The 20,916-nt window shown below is 34.5% G+C and overlaps 1 protein-coding gene across 1 annotated transcript in view; it reads left to right on the forward strand.

Moving 5' to 3' along the window:
* The window catches only part of FUT9 (fucosyltransferase 9), a 195,446-nt gene extending 185,009 nt beyond the window's left edge, over positions 1–10,437 (forward strand). The window contains exon 3 of the mRNA XM_003258348.3: positions 8,044–10,437. Coding sequence (XP_003258396.1) covers positions 8,052–9,131 — 1,080 coding nt within the window. The 5' untranslated portion in view covers positions 8,044–8,051 and the 3' untranslated portion in view covers positions 9,132–10,437. The remainder of the gene's footprint in view (positions 1–8,043) is intronic.
* The last annotated feature ends 10,479 nt before the right edge of the window (positions 10,438–20,916 follow it).

Consider the following 20,916-nt stretch of genomic DNA (forward strand, 5'->3'; position numbering starts at 1 on the left):
GAAACCATCATTCTCAGTGAACTATCACAAGGACGAAAAAGCAAACACTGCATGTTCTCACTCATAGGTGGGAATTGAACAATGAGAACACTTGGACACAGGAAGGGGAACATCACACACCAGGGCCTGTAGTGGTGTTGGGGGAGGGGGGAGGGATAGCATTAGGAGATATACCTAATGTAAATGATGAGTTAATGTGTGCAGCACACCAACATGGCACATGTATACATATGTAACAAACCTGCACATTGTGCACATGTACTCTAAAACTTAAAGTATAATAATAATAAAAAAATGTAGTGTACATCAGAACCACTTGGAGGGCTCTCCAAAGCATGTTGCTAGGCCTCTTTCCAAAGTTTCTGATTTCATATGTCTGGGTTCCGGTGGGAGAATTTGCCTTTCTAACAGGATCCCAGATGTTGCTCATGATGCTGGTCTAGAGCCATCCTTTGAGGACTACTAATCTACTGTACTGTGAACAAATTGAAAGGATCAAAAGGGAGCACTAGGTGGACCACTTAGAAAGAAATATCAGTCTGCCATACTAGAATCGATAGACATTTGACCTAGGGAAATGGAGAGAAGTCTACTAATGTAAGGAATATTTAGGAGGTAAAATTGGTAGGAGTTGGTGCTAGGTTAGGTGTGGATATGAAGGACAAGAAGATGTCAAGATGTCACTGGGTTAGTTGCCCTACCTTATCATCTGGAATGAAGACATTCTCATTTATAAAGTCCAAAAGGCTAGTAATATATCAGCCCAAAATGAGAGTTTTGGATTTTTTATTTTTTTTTAAATCTGTTGGCTGCAAGGGACTAAACCTGACAATAATCACAGAAGTGCTGGTGCTGACAGCTAAGTTATAAAAGACTGCTGGACTCAAAGGGTGCCAGAAAGCTTGTTCTGAAAAAATGCCAGCAAGGCACCTCCTGGCCCTGTCTGTGGTATTTCCCAAGGGCATGTGGAGCATGAGCCAGGTTACACTTGGGCTCCGTGTCAGATCTCATGGCTCTAGCCACAGCTGAAGCCAGTAAATAGAGCTTCTAAAGTTAATAAAGACAGTGATGAAGGACTAGTGATTGAGTGGAGAGGAGAGAGAGCAGATGAAAGATCAAACTAAAAGAGGCTAATCCCTGAATTCGTAAAGAAAATTTCAAAGAGAGAGACTGTAGAAGGTGCCCAAAATATAAAGAAATTTGCAGTACAGGAAAAGCGGCAGTTGGCAGCTCTCTTGCCAGTAGAAACAAATGTCTGAGGCAAAAATGAAAGAAGAAAAAAGAATTTTAAAAAGACATGCATTGGACTGTCTAAAGACAAACCCACTGCAGAAATGAATCAGGGACTTATTATTACCAGAGAGAGTTCTGAGGAATATTTAGGAAAAGTGTTGGTGATCAAAACTGGTGTCATTTGGTGGCAACTTCCTCAGGGCTTGAGGAAATAAAACAAAGGCTTACCCTTGGAAATACCAGAAATTATATCTAAGGATCTTTGAGAAAGGTTCACAAACACAAATTTTATAGCATTCCAAAGATCAACCAGTGTCTTCATGCCAAGTAAATGGCATTTTTCCCAAAGGCAAGAGGCATTTGGCTCAGAATTTAATGGAGAAAATTGTGGGAACACAGAGGAGGAATGCCCATTAGAGAGATTCAATAGAATTTGAAGTTTCAAGGGAATTTTTGAAAGCGCAGTGATGAACATATAAAGTTTTATAGGACTTTGAGACAGAAAATAATTTGGTTTATAATTGATGAGTGTAAAGCTTTTGTTTTTAATCTTGCACGTGTTCTTAGCATAAAAATTGTAGGCAGGAGTAAAAGCAAAATAAAACAATAACCAAAAAAACCTAAAAAGAAAAGATAAGCCACCCAATTTAAATTATAAGCATTCACTGTAGTATTCAGATTTTTGCAGAATCCTGTACTAATACTATGATAGTGAAGATCACAATGATTATATGAGGAGCAAATTATTCTTTTGAACCTGCATAAGCAGATTACTAATAGTTGAGAATCAGATAACACAAATGGCTTATATAAAATAAAGAGATTTATTTGTAGTTTTGAGAATTTACATATAGTGTTGTTGTGGGGTGTTTTGGCTTATTTGAAAATATAGATAATTATGGATATATTTTGAAGGATTCAAGATACATACTTTGGATCCTGGAATATTAGGGGAAGAAGAAGGGGAAGCAATTGCCAGTGTGGGAATAGAGAGGTGGTGATCTCTTTCCTCCCCATCATAAGGGTCATGGCCAACACCCCTCTAACAAAGACAGATTAATAGAAGAATAGTCTAATATAATAGATGGATTAATTAAAAAATAACAGCATAATAAATTTATTTGATCATAGCTTTATGCTACATGGGAGCCTTCAGAATTAAGACTCAAAGACTTAAGGTGAACTATTCATTTTTATGCTTGGGATTAATGAAGAATGGACAGTCATATAGAAATGTGATTGGGCAAAAATGATCTGATTTAATAATAATAAACAAAGGAGGGACGGGTGCAGTGGCTCATGCCTGTAACCCTGGCACTTTGGGAGGCTGAGGCGGGCAGATCATGAGGTCAGGAGATCGAGATCATCCCAACCAACATGGTGAAACCCCATCTCTACTAAAAATACAAAAATTAGCTGGTCGTGGTGGTGTGTACCTGTAATCCCAGCTACTTGGGAGGCTGAGGCAGGAGAATCATTTGAACCCGGGAGACAGAGGTTACAGTGAGCTGACATCGCACCACTGCACTCCACCCTGGTGACAGAGTGAGACTCCATCTCAATAAAATAAAATAAAATAAAATAAAATAAAATAAAATAAAGGGGAGAAACCCAGCAAGACCAGTCTGTTAAGATTCTTCTTGGCTTCTCTTTAGCATTCCTTCCTTCTGGTAAGAGGCAGGATCTTCTCTGGAATGCAGGTCTTATGACCTACAATCAACAAGGTAGGTCAGAAAATTTCTTCATGGCTAGTTCTTACACAGAAAGATGGGTGAAAGTTGTAGTACTATTTTTAGGTTTTATTAGTGGCCTTGGAGGAAAAGGGTTCTTGTTTCTATGAGTGCCTTGGGAAAGAGGGATTCTAGTTTCTACTGCTTGCTTTAGGAGATAATGAGCGTGAAAGACAGGAGAGCAGTAGAAAGTCAGACAGAAACTTTGTTTCTGAAGCTGCTTCTGAGGCCTTTGCTAACTTTAATTCACCCTTCAATTTGTCAGTGATTCATTTCTTGTCTTTGGAGTTGGTATGAATTTATCTTGAAGATCCTCAGGTTGATCTAAAGTTCTGTTCAAATGGTCTATGTATTTCACATATTTTTACCAGCTATCAAAAAGTCTTTTTAGGAATGGTTTGATAGTACACACACACACACACACACACACACACACACACACAATAGTAAATGTACTATACGGTGACTGTCAAATGTGATGACCCAACAACTCCTAATGGCATAAGGGAAAATCTCTTCCAACCCCACCATCCTGCTAATGAGGGATAGGGGACGTGGGTTGAAGAGGTAGCTAGTGCTGCAATCTGGGAATAATGCCCCACATGACAAGTTACAAGCTCAGCTATCCTGTTTCATCTCCACATTTTAAGCAAGTATTGAACTTTGTTCTATAGTATGCTCCTGTTTCTTTCCATTTAAAAGAAGGATTCAATACCTACCTCCACCAAAAATCAAAACTTATAGTAGGACTGCCACTCCTTGAGGGAGCCTCCTGTTCTCCTTAGTTACACATTTTTCTCCCTAATACCTTGATATGTATCTGTGGTTTGAGAATTACAACTCTAATCTTTTTCTATTTCAAGTTATCTTCCATTCTTTAACATTCAGTAGAGTGTTCTTAAAGAACGACTGGAGGTAATCTCTTAACAGAAAATTGAATCATGCATACCAAGTCTTGTTAAGCAGCACTTTTAACCGAGATTCCGTTATTTTTGATGGTAAAGTCTTTAAGCTACATTCTCTCATCGTACTTGAGACTACTAAAAATAATTGAAAAGGTTATAATTATTCTATTTACTGTTACAATTTGCTTTGTGCTATACATTTATTGCTATCTCCGGTGAGGTATAGTAACACTGCTGCAGGTGTTTTTAAAATAGGTTGTATTGATTACCAGTATAAGACATGTTGAGTATTCAACTGAATTTTAGTTGTGAGGAATAGGTGAAAAGGATTCTGTCCAGGAGATGTCAATTTGGCCCCAAAAGGCAAACTTTTTTGACAGTTCTGTACAAAGTAGGGGTTACTGAGTAACTGCCCCTATTATTTAGTAATTGACCCTGACAGCAGTGAAAAATGAAGGAGGGGGAGTGGTGAGCAGAGAGTTAACAAGCATAACCTCAAGTTATATAAAACATCCAGGAAGCATGAAAACTGGAAACCACAGAGTAGAAGGAACATCGTTTCTGTCTAGTGACCAATTCCTCGTTTGGCGAATAAAAGAGAGAGAGAGATTGAGACACGGAACTAAAATGTTGTGGATAGATGCTAACTTTGAGACAAAACAAAGAGAGGCAAAACTGGGAGATTTTGCTCTTCTAGTGGTAGGAATAGCCATGTGCCAATTTTAATGGGAGCTGTTCCATAGAGAGCTCCATGCTAAATGCACAGACGAAGAAACAAAGTACATATTCATTCATTCACATTTGGCTCGTTTTTGTATATCTGGTTACCTACTAAGCATAGTACTTGTACATAGTTGAGATGCAGCAATTCACCCATTCATTCACATGAGATATACAGCATTTATTAAGCATCTACTACATTCTGATGATAAAGATACAGCAGTGAAGAAAACAAAGCCCCTCACAAAGCTTACATTCTTGTATCACTAAAATGATTGCATATTCTGGCTGCAACCTGGGGAATCAGTGATCTAAAATGTTAATTATCAAGTGCCCAGATTCTAAAGCCAAGTGATCTGGGCTTGAAAAGTATTCTGTGACATTAACTCTCTGTGTGGTTTTGGACAAGTTACTTAATCATTTTGGGCCTCAGTTTCTTTATCAATAAAATGGGGATATAATGAGTTAATACGTTAGTGTGCGTGTATAAGTTAATATAAGTGCTCAGATCAGTGTTTGACACTAATAAGTGCCACATATATGTGTCGGATGTCCTTGTTAAAAGAAATTAATCTAAATTTAACTCATGGTTAAATAGTTCTTAATTGCAGAATAAAAGGTAAAGACCAGGGAAATCAAGACAACTAAACTTGAGATACCAAAAGCAAATGGATGTTTCATGTTTGTATTATTTGCTCAAAGTAGATTATAGAAGGAAAGAGAGCACACAATCCAGTAGTTAAGCCGGTTACTTGTATCTGTGGCCTGCAATTTCCTCATCTGTGAAGGAATGAGAAAAGATGTCCTTTTTAGGGGTTCTAGAAGGATTAAAGGAAATGATGTGTGTAAAATGCTTGGCACAAGGCCTGGCTAAGGGTGAGCATTTATTAAATGGTGGCTACTTCAGTTGTAACCTGATTATATTGAACTGACATCATTTATTTAATAGTTTTTGCCATTGCATTTCAGTTCAAAAAGGATTTAAGGAAACTTTCAATCAGAGTATTTCTAAAAACCATTAAACATTGGTCTCACAGGAAGAAAACACTGCAACAGTCAGTCAAATCACGCATATTAAAAGTTAATGTTTTTCCAATGAAAAGAGACCCTTCCAGTAAGGTTTTTCAGTCTGTAAATTCTGGAGTCTAGATGGAATTGAGAGATTGTCCAGTTAAATTTATACTTAGGATCAAACGCAACTAAACTTCCATAAACTTACTCTTGAATCACATCAAGATCTATTTCTAATACTTATTATTACTAAATTTTTGTATTTTTGCATCTGTGTTCATAAGCACAAATGACTTTTTATAAAACAATGTCATGTCTTGTTTGGTAACAAGATTATAATTGACCTCATGAGTTAAGCTTCTTTCTTAATTTTTGTATTTTCTAAAATAATTTTAAAAAAGGTGGATGGTATTCCCAATTTATTGAATTGTTGATATTATTGGAAAACCATTTATACCTAGTATTTGCCTTTAGTTGTTGTTTATGAATTCCATTTCTTTAACTGTTATCTGTTGAATCAGAATTTTTTTTTACAAACATTGATATTTCTGTATTTGTACAAAAATACAACAATTTAGTCATATTTCAAATTTTTCAACATAAAATTACTCAAAATAGTTACTTCAGTTTTTATCTATGCTAAATCAACAATTATTTGCTATTTTGATATTACATTTGAATTTCTTTTTTCTTCATTATTCTTACCTAAAGTTTGAGTATTTTCAAATGTTGTGACATTACTACTCATTTCAAATTTCTGGACCTTACCTTGACATTTTTCCTTCTTTTTTTTTTAGCATTATACCATTTTTCTGTGTCTAGCTTCTTGAGTTGGCCAATTTATTAATTTTCTGAAATGTGTGCAAACCTATAATTTCCTTCTGTTTAAATATACAACAAAATTTGGCATATAGAACCTTCAATGTCATTTAATTCTGAATAACTGAAATTTCCTTCATAATTCTTTCCTGATTTTCTCTGTATTCCGAGGATTGATTAATAATTTAGCTCCTAGACATATTTGATATATACTTTTGTTTTCATTTTCTTATTGACTGTAGAACTGAAACCAACTTTGACAGGAAGCTGCAATCTTTGATTCCAATAACGTAGTTCTGAGAGTGATCTAGAATGCAGTGTCCAAAATCTTTGGACTCATAGTTACGCTTTGCTACTCAGAGTCTCACATGCTTTAAGAATAACTACATAGCAAAAGACTGTGCTTTTTCTAATGTTCACATATATTTAGGTAATTAAATGAAGGATAATTTCTCCCCTTTTTTGGAAGGAAACATCTAATGTTTCTATCCTAGTTTCTATCAAACTTTCAAAATACTTTAATGAGTCTGAAATTTATAGGCCATATTATTTTCATAAGAGAAACAACATGAATTTCAAACGATCCGTGAGAATTTTATCAAGAAACACTTTTTGCAAATATATTTTTGCGTTCATAGCCATAAAGAGGCATGAATGCCAAAGAGAAAAAACTTGAAGACACTTTTTTCTTAAAAAAAAAAGCCTTCACTCATTTTTTTAGCCACAATCTGCTAAAATTCATGAGATCAAAGTTGTTCTTCATGAAATATAGCCCTTTTTTGAGAATTTGTTTATGTTTATTTTTATAATACCAATATCATCTTAATACAAAGAAAAACTTTTTTAAAGCCCTTATGCTACACAAGTGAGAATGTTGTTCCAATGCAAATAGAACATTTGATTATTACATCTTGGTAGATATTGGCTGTACTAACAAATTATTAAAAGTAAACAAAGAAAACTGTAAGAAAATATACAAATAAAAACAAAACACGGTGAGTTTTGAATTTATAAAATTTGGCTGAGTGTACTTGTTTTTTAAAAATGTATCAAATCAATAGATGCCATTTTTTTGCCAGATGATTATACTAATGCATTTGCAAACTGTGAAGGTAAATTTATAACGAGAAAACCAAAAACATAACGTTTTTAAAAACAGTTTAGTTTTCTATTGAATTCCATCTGAACCTCAAAGTTATGGTACAGTCTCAATCTGCGAGTAAATAAGTGATTATACCAACCGGGAGATGTTCACAAATCTGATGTGGTTACAAAATACTAAAAATTTTAGTTATGGCTTTAGCAATGACAGTCTAGGTTGTGCCACTTTCTACAAGCAAATAAAAGTAGAACAGTTAAGGATAGCATGGAAAAAAATGTTACTTGGTTTGAAGATATGCTGGTACTTTTAGAAGAGTTTTCGGGAAGCTTCCTTTTGAAAGCTGTTTCTTGGCTTTGAGGAAAGTTCTGTTTCTCTCAATGGTTTTATAACACTGAAAAGGAAAACGCAGTTGATTACTACCTGTGTATCTCATATTTATGATTTTAAATATATCTCAAATACATTTATGATTATCTCTTCATTCCCACCCCTACCTCCCCTTCTGTCTTTCTCTGTTTCATAGGAAAAATTATGACATCAACATCCAAAGGAATTCTTCGCCCATTTTTAATTGTCTGCATTATCCTGGGCTGTTTCATGGCATGTCTTCTCATTTACATCAAACCTACCAACAGCTGGATCTTCAGTCCAATGGAATCAGCCAGCTCTGTGCTGAAAATGAAAAACTTCTTCTCCACCAAAACTGATTATTTTAATGAAACTACTATTCTGGTGTGGGTGTGGCCATTTGGGCAGACCTTTGACCTTACATCCTGCCAAGCAATGTTCAACATCCAAGGATGCCACCTCACAACGGACCGTTCACTGTACAACAAATCCCATGCAGTTCTGATCCATCACCGAGACATCAGTTGGGATCTGACAAATTTACCTCAGCAAGCTAGGCCACCCTTCCAGAAATGGATTTGGATGAATTTGGAATCACCAACTCACACTCCCCAAAAGAGTGGCATTGAGCACTTGTTTAACCTGACTCTGACTTACCGCCGTGATTCAGATATCCAAGTGCCTTATGGCTTCTTGACGGTGAGCACAAATCCCTTCGTGTTTGAAGTGCCAAGCAAAGAGAAGTTGGTGTGCTGGGTTGTGAGTAACTGGAACCCTGAGCATGCCAGGGTCAAGTATTACAATGAGCTAAGCAAAAGCATTGAAATCCATACCTATGGGCAAGCATTTGGAGAATATGTCAATGATAAAAATTTGATTCCTACCATATCTACTTGTAAATTTTATCTTTCCTTTGAAAATTCAATCCACAAGGATTACATCACGGAAAAGCTCTACAATGCTTTTCTGGCTGGCTCTGTACCTGTTGTTCTGGGACCATCTAGGGAAAACTATGAGAATTATATTCCAGCAGATTCATTCATTCATGTGGAAGATTATAACTCTCCCAGTGAGCTAGCGAAGTATCTGAAGGAAGTCGACAGAAACAATAAGTTATACCTTAGTTACTTTAACTGGAGGAAGGATTTCACTGTAAATCTTCCACGATTTTGGGAGTCACATGCATGCTTGGCTTGCGATCATGTGAAAAGGCATCAAGAATATAAGTCTGTTGGTAATTTAGAGAAATGGTTTTGGAATTAAAATTTTTCATCACCTGCACACTTGATAAATATTTTGATGAGATATCATCCAAGTATTGAGGATAAGAAGAGATGCAACATACTACTTTTGTGTCACAATTTATTTTTATCACCCTCTCTAGGGTAACATGTATATTCTGGTGGAGATTTTTAAAAGCTCAGCATGAGCAATCATTCCATTCGGTTTTAAATTATCCTGTATATACCTAATTATGTGCACTGGAGAGTAATTTATTCTTCATTATCATTTGTAAACATTGTTTTTTCACATTTTTGTAGTTGTCCATAATGTAAGCTTGTGGTTTGATTATTGTTTTTACACTGATCAGCTGTTTAATCTATTTGGGAAATGAAGATGCACATCTTAAAGTATGAAAAATTTTCACTAAGTATTACAATGTCTAGTTCCAACTTTGCATACTATAACAAAGGAAGAACATGTTGCGATTGAATTCTAACCTCTTTGACTCCGAAGTTGAACGAAGTGTATAACTGTCTCTATTTGATCTATTTTTTTATCTGTTTATCACATTTGTGAAGGTGAAATTATTCATGGAGTGAATAAGAAAGGTATGAAGCAGAACTGTTCTATTCAGGAAGCTATTAGACTTCCCATTTATTTTCATTAAGCTGATTTGCAGCTACTTATTCTCATGGTCTTAAATTAAATTATTCAAGTATTTTTAAATATCCAATTTGTTGTGATTTTCAGCACCTGGGAAGTAATCCCAATAAAACTTTAGAAAATCTAAGACAGTGCTCTTTCTGCTATTGATAACACTCATTGTCATAATAAAACAAATAATTTCCTCAAATTACAAAGAAAAATGATACCTATAAATATATTTATAAATGGTGTCATTTATGAACGTTTAATTACTTATCAATTTAAGATTTTTTTCTGAAGCCCTAATATTTAAAACAGTCTTATTTTACCATATGGATATAAGATTTGGCTCATAATGATGAGCCCTATCATTTAATTTGAGTTCTATCATTTAAGAGAGCCTAAATAAAATTATCATCAAGGTATTAAATATAAGATGTTAAATATAATAAAGTGGGGATATATAGAAAACACAGTGTTAGCACAGAGTAAGATCTCAATGCACATTTGTTGGATGAATAAATAAATGCAATTGAATTCACAGAAAAATGATTGTTTCAAGGAAGTGATAGTTCTACTTTAAAAGTACTAATTGGAGATGACTTTTATATCCCATTTTGGTGATTATTCATACATAGCACATATGACCATGATGTTCAGGCCTTTACAGAACCAAAATAAACCTACCATTACATGAAAATTTTGAAGAGTATATTCCTGAACTTGCAGCTGCCTATAGCATTCTCCTCCATAAGGCTAGAGAAGAGGAGAGCTGGATATAAGCAGAGACCGTAGGTGAAAAAAGATGGGCCATTAAGGATTCTTCAAGGAAGGCATTCCTCAAAATAATCTTTAGTGCCTTTATTCCATTTAGGCCAATAATCCATCCAAAAATTAGAATGTTCTGAGGACATCCATTTGGGTCTATTTGTGACTTATTCCTATTACAAATTGACATCAGCAAAATTCAAAAAGAATTCAGTAAAAAGGGCATAGATCCAGCTATCCAGACTATCTTGTGAGAGAATAAGCTCACCCCAGCACCAGAAAGATTTGAGCAGAGGAGTATTCCTGTAATGAATAGAGGATTGTTTGATTCTCAGGTATTTTTCTTAAGACAAGATTGAATGCAGTGTCAGACACTGCCTTAACACCCACAGAGATAAGATGAACAAGGTACTATCACTGCCTAAAATGAGCTTACAATTAAGTGGACAGACATATAAAAGCTTCCTTTCAATTCAGCCTGAGACTGTTTATATGCATGTGCTACTCTGAATGAAGTTTGTATGGGTCAATGCTGATTTAATGGGGAAAAAAAGTAGCAAATTTCCCCAATTGCTTAGCTGTTTGACATGTTTCTGAGCTGCAAACTTTGTCAACTCTTTTGACCCAACATATTATTCTCTCCGTATTATCTCTTCTAACCACAATGCATTAAGAAATAATATTTTTATGTGGATGTCCTCCTCAATAAGTAAAGATCTCCATCCATATTTAATTAATTGGTAAGACAGTCAAATTCATACATTTACATTTACTTTGTCAAACTTTTTGGCCTATAAAAAGCATAGAGATCTAAAAAGGATACACTGCTAACAAGTTTAGAAAGCACCTGCTTTTTTTATTATTATTATTTTTGTGATGGAGTCTCACTCTGTCACCCAGGCCGGAGTGCAGTGGCGCAGTCTCAGCTCACTGCAACCTCGGCCTCCCAGGTTCAAGCGATTCTCCTGTATCAGCCTCCCGAGTAGCTAGGATTACAGGCGTGTAACACCATGCCTGGATAGTTTTTGTGTTTTTAGTAGAGATGGGTTTCACCGTGTTGGCCAGGCTGGTCTTGAACTCCTGACCTCAAGTGATCCACCTGCCTCAGCCTCCCAAAGTGCTGGGATTACAGGTATGAGCCACTGTGTCTGGCCCACCTGCTTTTTTTGAAGGCAGAAAAACATTCAATATTAAAGGCATTCAATATTATTTCAACCTGCCTTAGCTCTAGTGAATGCTCATGATTTGAAAGACCTGAAAGACCTAAAGGCAGTGTCTCTATTGTTGACTACAAATGTAGGCTCTTTGTTGGACTATGACTATAATCACACACTGATAATACGACGCAAGTAGAGGCAGTACTCCTAAGTGTCTAGCAGGTGCTTTGAAACCCCATTACTAAGTCCCAGAAGACTGTTTCCTAAATTTGAAGTGGAAGAATTTAATGACTCAATGGAAACCTTTAGCTCTGGGTCCACTGATGTGTGAGTTTTAGGGCTAGAAGGAATTATAATTTTGTTGTTTATAATTGCTATAATATAGAAATTATAATTGCTTTTATTTCTACTTATGAGTGAACTAGATCCAGAGATATTTATTCAAGACACACATTCACACACACATACACACACGCACACACACACACCACAGCTAGTGACAATAGTTAAGATTTGGATTTAAGGATCCTATCTCTCTTAATCCCACTTTTTTTTCAATCGCATTCCTATCTTATCATAGAATTATGTCTCAATTTTTACAAATGTGAATGTCTTATTGGTATTTTTAGGGCCTATAGAATGGTATACTTCAAGTAGAAGAACTTCGTCTTTTGAAGGTATACAATAAATAAAACATCAAACTTGCTGCATTCGTTCTGGTTTAAATATTTTAGGAGTTGAGTTCAGCAGAAGGAAATGGGCTATCACTACATTTAAGTGAAATACAACCCTCAAGAAAGAGTATGGTTCACAGCCACTCCTTTAATAAATCCTGTAGATTGCAATTCTTTGTAAGAAACTCATGAAAAAGATATACTGATTCAACAAAATTGGTTTGCTGTTGATTATGCAAACCAATAATTATGCCTGGAATTAAATTGTGGACACAAAATAGGGAACAGACCATTTAAAATGTTTTATTTCAAAATATCAAAAAGCTACTACCTTCAATACTCTAAATATTTAAATATTAATTATTGTAGACATCAATAAGAATAAATAAATGTTAATCATTATAGACCTTACTAATAAGAATATATAGTGAATTGTCCACATCCAGAGTATTACACCCTGAACAAGAAAGGCATGAGAGCCTGACAGTCATATATATTATGACAGCCATATATCTGACAATATGAAGTAGAAACTGAAAAAAAAATCATCTTAGTGGGAAACAAATACATGCTTAAAATTTTTATATTTACTGCAAAACTCCTGATAATCTTAGATTGTGCAGAAATGTTTTTTATTTTGAGGGGCTTAGAAAGCTCAGAGCATTTGATGTGTAAAGCAACAGAATATTTAGGAATTATTTGCGGAGCCTTTAAATTCTTGCCTGCAATTGGAGGTTAAATATTAAAAGAATAGGAAACTATGCCTCTGATGTTTTTTTGTCAGCCTATTTTTAAACTAGATTCCATGAGTCTTAAGGTAATCACCTAGAATTTTTTTTTGCGTGAATTAAAGTTACCACAAATTTCAGGTCCTTATCTTATGACTGTGTTTGATCATATCGTTGAGTTCCCTTGAACTCTGATCTCATTTTGGGAAACTTCTTAACCATTACAATCGAGCTGTTAAATATAACAAACATCAGAACCTAAAGGATAAGCACAGTGCCTAATGTACAGGAGGGTCATATCAAATACTTGCTGAATAAATAAATGAATGTGATAAGGGGTCCTGTAAAATATTTTTTAAGAGTAGTGACAGTGTTTTTTGGTACCAATTGGAGATGATATTTTATATTTATTTTATTAGTCAGTTTGTCGCCTGGATGCAAAAGGAAGGCATTTTAACTCCTTTCTATCTTACCACATTGTAAAGCATCAAAAGAAGTAACATCGCAAGGAAGATTAGAAAGGATTTGGATCACGTTAACATTCTATGCAAATATTAGTAACATATCAACTGTTTCTAATAGGAAAGAAAATTAGTATTTAAGGAGAGTATAAAGTGCAAGCACTGTGAAGGGCAGATATCTATTACCAAACCGCATGGAGAGAAATATAGTCTCTCTCCTAACTTCATTCCATTGTATTGCAATCAGTCAATTAAGATGATTTTTTTTTCTGGATGTCTCATCTAGAGATTTTGTAGCATTTTGCAAATGGGTATGCTTCACTACTATCCAAAGTGTTCTTCCCTTTAGTAATTCATATTGAATGTATCCATATTCATATGCATTTTATAAAACAGTTAACAGAATCTAAATAAGATATAGCCTGCTAAATCTGGAATACGAGTGCTACCCTAGGTTATTAGTTCAACAAACTAATTTTGAGAAAGCCACTTAACCTCTCTGGACCTTGTTTGTAAGCTTTCTTCTAGCACTATTACTCTTCTCTAAGATCGAAATTGATATATGCATGAAATTCCTAAAGGAATTTCAATGTCCATCTCAAAGTAATTTTTTAGAATATTCCATGCAGATTGCCTTCTCATTTCTCTGTGTAGATATTTAAAGTAGGAAATTGATTATTTAAACTAACATGTGGAAAGAACCTAATCCAGAGCTTGGAATATAGAAAGTGCTCAATTAACTGACATTCCTCCTGTATTTCCTCCCTCCCCTTAATTGTCTATGACTTTTGAACTCACTACTCACTGACACCTTAATCGCCTGCAGAAAAATCCATAATATTTTGGGCATTATTGTGAAATATTTTAGAGTTTTCTGTACTATTCAAACTCTTATTACAAAAATCTAAAGATATTTATTGATGCAAAAAATTTAGGGAGTCACTGGAAATACCTAAGGCAATCCCAAGCTAACAATAAAATAGCATAATTTTAAGTAAGCTGGATTGAGTTCATTTAGAACATTTAGTTATTTTTTAGCTCATAGTTAACATATGTCCATGCATTTGATTTACTTTAAAAATATTTTATTTAAAAATAACCTCTCCAACACCAGTTGCTTTCTGTCAGTTTTACTCAAAGCACGCTTCCTAGGTCACCTGACCTAGAATCACCAGAAGTGTTAACAATACCGATTTCTGGGCTTTGAGCCATGAAATTAGAATTTCTTCAAATAATCCATGCCCCGCCGCCACCCAAAAAAAGAGCATGCTTTTAATACATTTCCAAAATTATTCTGTTTCTGCTATAATTGGTGAACCATCCTGTCCTAAACTAGCAGTTCTCAAACATGCATATGCCTTTGAAACTTCCTAGATCATCTGCATAAAAATCATTTGAAATATTGTTAATAATACACAGCTTCTGAGTCTCTGGGTGTGAGAGGGGACCAGGAATCTTATTTTAAAAATCTCCCCAGATGGTTCTGGTGTCCTGCTAGCTTTGAGGTTTGCATCCCACCTGTTTAGATGGGAAGTATTCTATTAAATATGAGGTATTATCTTTCTTTAGTTCACCTGGAATCTTCTTAAATACATTGGTAAAGTGTTCTACTTCAAAATCCAAGACATTTTGTATGCCCAATTATTTCACACAAGAGCATGGAACTCTCCAGTCTTGTGATTTGGGGAAGGTTATTTATAGTCTCCAGACACTTTTTCCAGTTGCGAGTTGCTTAGGCAGTTCACGAACCTGAATGCACATTAGAACCATCTGGAGAGGCTTTAAAATTGCAGATGTCCAAACCCCACCTCCAGAGAGCTGATCTATTTAGTTTGAGGAAGAGCCCAGAAGTCTAACGGGTGTAAAGGCTCCACAGGTAATACTAATGTGGGCATACCTCAGGAAATCACCAGTTCTTGTCTTGCAGGAACTATTAGGAAAATAAAAGATTATATATCTTGAAAAAAAATCTCGAATTTGCTTTCTAGGTTCTAACTGCATGTTTATATTTTGCAACAGGAAAGACTGGTCTAGACAATTACTAGGATACATGCTTCTGTGATCTGCTTTTCTATTGTATGTGTTTAAGAGACCATATTCTTGGGTTCCAAAGTCTCCTTGCCTGATAGAAAGGTAATTTGCAATTGAGATATGGCAAAGAATTGTAGCATCCAAATTTTCGACAACTACAGATTTAGAATTGAATCCAAGGTCTGCCATTCACTAGCTATGTGCAAGTTACTCAACTTGTCTTATCCTCAGATTTTGCAGCTGTAAAGCAGAGGTAGCATATTTCTGAGAAATTATATTCAGGTGACTAGATATGTGTTCAAGTGTTATCTTTTATTCTTATAAAAGATAATTGTGAGGAATCCAGGGCTATTTTCACAATTTTATTTCTAACACTCTGAGGATGTTAAACAGGCAGCTTGTAGGAATCATTGAAATTTTATACAAGCCGAAGGAACAACATTCAGCAAAACGGAAACAAATAAATACAGCATGGAAGCACATATTCATGTTTCCCATAATTACTAAGTTATGGAAGGGGTGTGAGGAGCTGGCAGTGGTGGTGAATAGGCATTGTTTGCATTACTAAATATATATACCATTTCTTAAAATAATTGGAACTCAAGCAGGCCTAATTTTCTCTCCCTGTTATGAGCAATCAGCAAATTAGTAGTCAATTTAACTTATTATCAGTTGGTACAGCTCATGTCACAGAATAGGATAGCAAGAAGATTCTCAGAGATCATTTTCTGGTAAAGAAAAAGGCCTAGGAATATTTAACAGTTTGACTTAATCCATCACTTCAGCTGGTCCACTAGTTTTGACACAGGACTAGTCAATGATTTGTTAGGAAGTCTCCATCTACTTTTAAACTAATTTTTAAAAAAGCTAAAAGTTACTTTGAAAATGTTAGGGTATAACTTCAATAAACAGGAATATTTGTCTAGTGGTTCAGAAATAAAATAATTGTTAGCCAGACTGTGATTAAGGCTACCATCATTGCATAATAAATAGCTTTGACATGAATAATCTCAATTGTTCAAGTGTACAATTTTAAAGCTGTACTGTGTTAGAACAAAAAAGTAGGTTCAAGGAAAATTTCTACTTTTCTATATGAAAAAGAGAATGATATTCAAAATAGTATTTTTAAGTAGTTTCTAATTGTGTTCCTTTAAAGAGCATTAGAAATGTCTGTTATGTCAGTAACATTAGAAAACTTCAAAAACTGATTTATTTTTCTGAGTTCTCTGGAAACCAAACAATTTTGAATTAGTTGTGTCAGTAAAGTAAGTTATAGCTTGCTGGAATTTTATTGTGGAAAACAAATATAGATTTTATCTGAAAAATTTTAAGTACCATTTCTACAGAAAGTTATGCTAACATGCTAACTTTCTACACAGGGCTGCATTCCATTTTGATTAATGAGGGTTCAGGAAATAGAAAGGCAGGCTCTGCAGAAGCAGTATCCAAAGACTAAATTAACAACCCAGGACTACTACTCATTATGTGAGAAATATGGACCAGAGGTACAATATCATATCTCCAGTCTCAGATTGGCCTCATTAGCCACCTTCAGTTCCTCAAATGAGATAATCCTGAAGATGCCATCCTTGTCCAAGGTGAGATTGCCAGAGGATATGAGCTCATCTAGGGTGGAATACATGTCTCCAGGGACTGTAATGAGATCAGGCTTTTCACTGACTGGTTTTCTGCCTCAAGAGTCCTTAAGCAAATGAAGACCATCTGATTGTCTATGTAAAACTGGAAGTAGTCTACTTTTTGATAAAAGATAATCTATCTTGAATATTTCATATATGATTTTAAAATAATTAATCAAAAAAAGACTATCATATTTGAGAACAAGATTTTACTTAGAAGGGAAAAAAAGAACTTTCAGCTTGTAGATGCTCTACATTCAAATCAGTGAAAGCTCTTGCTCTGGAAGTCTAACAGGCTCTCTGTCATTGGAAATGGAGATGAGGAAAGAAATTATGGAAATAATGATGCCTTTTTATCCTTAAATAAAAATGCAAATCTTTAGAGCTGTCATCATTATGGTAGCTTTCAAAACAATATATATTCATGTGCTTAAAAGAAAGGTTGGGTTTGGTAGGAATCAGGGTTAAGGGAGTAATTGTGACAATATAAAAAATGGCATTGTTATAGAATCCCTACAAGGCAAATAATGTATGAGATGAAGGTAGGAAGTAATGTATGCTTGCAGAAATGCAACTGGTCAAAATTACTTGAATGAAATTGTTGAGATTAAACATCTTCATTATAATAATATGTCTTATTCTGATTCCAAGACAATATGAATGTAGAGAAGAGATTTTTAAATGGAAAAAGTAAAGAGCTAACAAGTCTGTACCTAGATTCAAGTTCACAAAGCGGCAAAAAGGAGAAAAGTGTCAACGAGAAACAAGAAGAGGAGTAGTAAACTAAGGATCAAAGCCCAAGTTCCAGTTTCCGCAATCTACTGTATAATTCACTAACATTTCTGGGCCATAGATTTTTAATCTGTAAAAGGAGTGTGGTGGACTGTACATTAGAAGTACCTGAGAAGCTCTTAATAAATCTTGATGAATTGGTTAGAAATTCTAATTTAATTAGCCTGGCACAGTGCACAAACTGCCATATATTCGTGCAGATTTTTTCTTCTTTTCTTACTGCTCCTTTCCACGTGGCCATGTCACTACAAGGGGTGGGGAAGAAGTTAACGTGTAATTGCTTCAGGAGCTCTGATTAAAAGGTTGCTGAAGCAAAACACTGCAGTGAAGTTCTGAAAATGAAGAGTTAGGACTTCACATGATTTCTCTTGCCTCATTCCCTCAAGAATGCACATATAGACACACATATGCCAATATCTTTTTTATGTAGTTCAAGTATAACTTTGAATAAAATGACTTACATTCAAGGAAGGTCAAAACTATTATTCTGAAACAAATGTGACAATTCTAGCCAATATGTGAATTGTAAGGGTCAGTAATCCATAAACTATTTGGATGGTAATTGTATGTTTTATTAATGTGATGTAATTTTGCACTATTGTATTGTCATATTTAATCAAACTCTTAAAAATACCCTGAAACATAATGCCAAATGTACAGTTTATAGGTTCATGTTATTTCTGATAAGAATTTAATTGCATTATGCTAATAGTTGTTTATTGCTATTAACTTTCTGTGTATGTATTATTGCGATGCAGACCCAATAGGGTTATTTTAAGCACACTAATTAGTCATCTGGATTTTTATAGATAAAATCACACATTGATCAGAAATCATTTTTCTACTTATTTTTTTGTAGAGTATTTTTCCACACTTGAAAAAAACATGATTATTTTATATCAAACATCAACTTTTCTTTAAATCTTATTTTAGTAGCTAATGCATGTTTGAAATAAGATGTGTTAGAAATTATATGACTATATTAAGGTTGTGTTTATATTAGGTGAAAAATTGCATGCAATTGGTGAATCATGCAGCTTTGGGGACATTTACACTGCCACTCACACACAGGCTCTGTCTCAATCCCTATGCATGATTCACGTCCTTTCAAAAGTCCCTTTTCAACATTTGGTAAAGTGAAAATATTATTCATAGTGCTAATGAGCCAATAAACAATGCTGCGTTTCTTTTTTCTAACTGTGCAGCATATTGTGGTAAATTTTCTCCCAAAACTTTATTTTTGGAGTTATTGTTGGCAATAAATACAACAAATTATTTGTTGGCAAGTGATACAATTTACTGTATAGCAACTTAATAGTATAAAGCATGAAGATGTGAAAATATCATCTTAACCAGTTTCATTCTATGAACATAATATCCTGGCAGCTTTTTCTATAACTGAGAACAGTATATCTTTTTACACACTGCCAAAATCAGTACTACTGCCAGTCACCTGAGGTCAGGTCTGCACAACACTAAATTCGGCAATAACATAGAACATCTAGGCAGTCTTGACAGTCAACCAGTGTAATCACTAGGGGAAGAAGAAGTAGGCCTATCCTTTTACTTATTAACTTTAGTAATAAAAATTGTATAAAAATATGAATGTTGGCTGCAGAGGAGCCTTTACATGCAGATAATTTGCAGCAGTCTTTGAAAATAACAAAAATCATTCCATTTAATGAAGGGTTTGTTTTGTTTAGCTTTTCTCTTTTATTCAGAAAACATACCTGTGCTTTTGAAAGGGCTTAATTCCAAACAGGTAATATGTGTGGATCAATCATCTCTCCTCCCATGAAATTAATCATTCATGGTAATATATTAAGGCTAGAACGTAGCTCTTAGTGACTTAAAACATGACAGTAAGCATTTACACTGTTGGAAGGCAATTTCATTGCTATGTTATTAAAATGATGGGAATCCTATTTATACATTTATTTATTTATTTATTTACAGAAGATTGGTTCCTTCCAGTTCAATTTAACAGCTTCAATGAAGTTAGTATAATGATAAGAAAAATTGACTCTAGCTATTACTCCAAGTGAAAATCATGCAGCTGAGTCCTGCTGCATCCTGGGAGCAAAGTATTAATTCAAATGAGGAGTAGTCAGTCCTAGCACTGTAGAGGCCGACTTTACCAAACAAGATATTGTATGTGTGTGACATTCAGCTAACATTGATCTAGGCACTTAGTTTGCTACCACATTGTTCCCTTCATCGATTGAAACTGTAAATAACATAACACTTCAAGGCAGCTAAGCAAATATTTTAATAAGCCATGAAAGGCAAGATGCCAGAGAAAATCTGTATATTCAGCTATTTGGAGAACTCGTGTTTTCCACAAATTAAACTGGAGATGTCATTTGAAATTTTCTTCCCTTAAACATGCTGTCACAACATGGATTCCTTCTCATGGATGTCTTTCTAGGCTTATAAATATATGGTGTGATTGCTATAATTTTGTGAAATTTTGTTCAGCAATTAATAGTGATTTCAGCAATATGTGCTAAGATTCCAAGGCAGAAATAAATGTATAAAGGATTTGAGCCTGTATGTGTAAAAAGAAACTCTCTCTTCAGTCATATTTCCTAAATTCAGTGTAAGTACCTCGCTGATTTAGCACTGGAGTTATTCCTTGAATGTGTAAATAATGATGTTCTATTCTGACCTAATGAATTCCTGTAATGTGAATATTTAAAATAAAAGAATTCAATTTAAATGTATACTAGCTAGTGCTGGTTATTTATAATTCTTACATACAAAATTATTCACTTGAGAAGATTCATTTTTACTTAGATGCAAATCTACATTCTATATATATTGAATTAAAATTTTAAAACTACATAAATATATTTTCCAGATTATACACTCATTACAAATATTGTATCAAAAGGGACAGTCAGTGTTCATATATAAAATGTTCCACATTAC

The sequence above is a fragment of the Nomascus leucogenys genome, chromosome 3 (genome assembly GCF_006542625.1).
Source record: "Nomascus leucogenys isolate Asia chromosome 3, Asia_NLE_v1, whole genome shotgun sequence".
NCBI classification, from domain to species: Eukaryota; Metazoa; Chordata; class Mammalia; order Primates; family Hylobatidae; genus Nomascus; species Nomascus leucogenys.